This window comes from Myotis lucifugus, unplaced genomic scaffold (assembly GCF_000147115.1).
Source record: "Myotis lucifugus unplaced genomic scaffold, Myoluc2.0 scaffold_1608, whole genome shotgun sequence".
NCBI classification, from domain to species: domain Eukaryota; kingdom Metazoa; phylum Chordata; class Mammalia; order Chiroptera; family Vespertilionidae; genus Myotis; species Myotis lucifugus.
The window spans coordinates 12,967-14,597 of NW_005872656.1; the positions used below are offsets into that span (position 1 = coordinate 12,967).

At 45.7% G+C, this 1,631-nt stretch overlaps 1 protein-coding gene across 1 annotated transcript in view; it reads right to left on the minus strand.

The window, feature by feature from the left end:
• The window catches only part of CD300E (CD300e molecule), a 6,466-nt gene extending 5,850 nt beyond the window's left edge, over positions 1 to 616 (minus strand). Inside the window, exon 1 of the mRNA XM_006107961.2 lies at positions 600 to 616. Coding sequence (XP_006108023.2) covers positions 600 to 616 — 17 coding nt within the window. The remainder of the gene's footprint in view (positions 1 to 599) is intronic.
• Between the last annotated feature and the right edge of the window lie 1,015 nt (positions 617 to 1,631).

Sequence of the window (1,631 nt, forward strand, 5' to 3'; positions counted from 1 at the left end):
ATGCCCTCATCCTTCTTCTTCAACCTAATCTCCTTCCTGGACTCCAGACCCAATTTTCCTTCTTCCCCAAGGGTCCACTCCTTCGAGGTTGTACACTATTACATCTAATCCTATATAATAAAAGCTTAATATGCTAAGTGTCCAGTTCGGCTATTCAACCAATCAAAGCGTAAATATGCTATTGATATGCTAAGGCCGCTCAACCGCTCGCTATGACATACACTGACCACCCAGGGGGCAGACGCTCTGACCTGTAGGTTAGCTTGCTGTTGGGGTCCGGCCTATCAGAACTGAGTGAGGTGGGCCAGACACGCCCTGGAGCCCTCCCGAGGTCCCTCCCCAGCTGGCCATCCTTCCCCGTCTCTCCCCGGTCCTGATCCTGCACTGGTGGGGTCCCTTGGCCTGGCCTGCATCCTCTCACAATCCGGGACCACTAGGGGGATGTCGGAGAGCCAGTTTTGGCCCAATCCCACAGGCCAGGCCGAGGGACCCCACTGGTGCACGAATTGGTGCACCGGGCCTCTAGTTCGGTACAAGGGTGTTGGTTAAGAACATAGATTTGAGCACAGATTCAAATCCCATCTCCATCCTTTACTCACCATGTGCCCGTGGCCATGTTGCTACATCGTGCTCATCCTCAGTGTCTTCAGCTATAAAATAGAATAATAGTAATCGCTCTTATCTCATGGGAATAAATGAGTGAACACAAGTCAAGTGCTTGGCACAGAGCCTGAACCTAGCAATTGCTCAGCAAATGTAAATATCTTTGGAATAGTCGTGGACATGAAAAATAGCTTCTCATCTGGTCTCTAGGCCAGTTGTACATCCCCTCCAGTCCAGCATACCTATCGGAAGTGTATTTTTCTCTAGGTCACAGGTGCCTGAGAGTATAATCCAGTGATGAGCCCCGTCAGTGGCTTCTGCTTTTCCTTCTATTTCCCCAAAGATCGACATTTGTGGCCTTAAACTTCACTCTCTTTTAGAACTCTCTGCCCATTCATCTGCCATTTCTAACTTTTGCTGTAAGGCACGACTTCTTATCTTCCCTCTTTCACCATATCCAATGAAAGATGGTACATAGGTTGAGCCCTAGACCCAACAACAGAGCACATCGGTACTGACAGCATTCTATTTCTTGACCTCATTGGTAGTTATATAAACACAGCTTCAAAACTGTTCTGCAAACTATACATGTGTGTTATGTGCAGTCTTCTCTAGGAATGATATATTTTACAATTAAATGCATACGTGTATATCTTATATACTATATGCAATTAAGTAGACATATATACGCAATGGAGTAATGTCTATGGTATTTTGAAAGAAAAGAATCAATGCCCAAGAATGTTATATCTCATAGAGAAAAAGAGACATTTTAAAGATGCAACGACTCCAAATGTTCACCCTCCATGTATACTGTCTTTTCTTAAAAAATGACTCATAGCCATGGTCGGTGTGTTCAGTGGTTAGAGCACCAGTTCACGCACCAAACAGTCACAGGTTCAATTCCCAGTCAAGGGCACGTACGTATGTACATACATGGGTTTCAGGTTCAATCCCCAGACCTGGTTGGGGCGCATGCAGGAGGCAACCAATCGATGTCTCTCTCACATAAATGTTTCTCTCTCTCT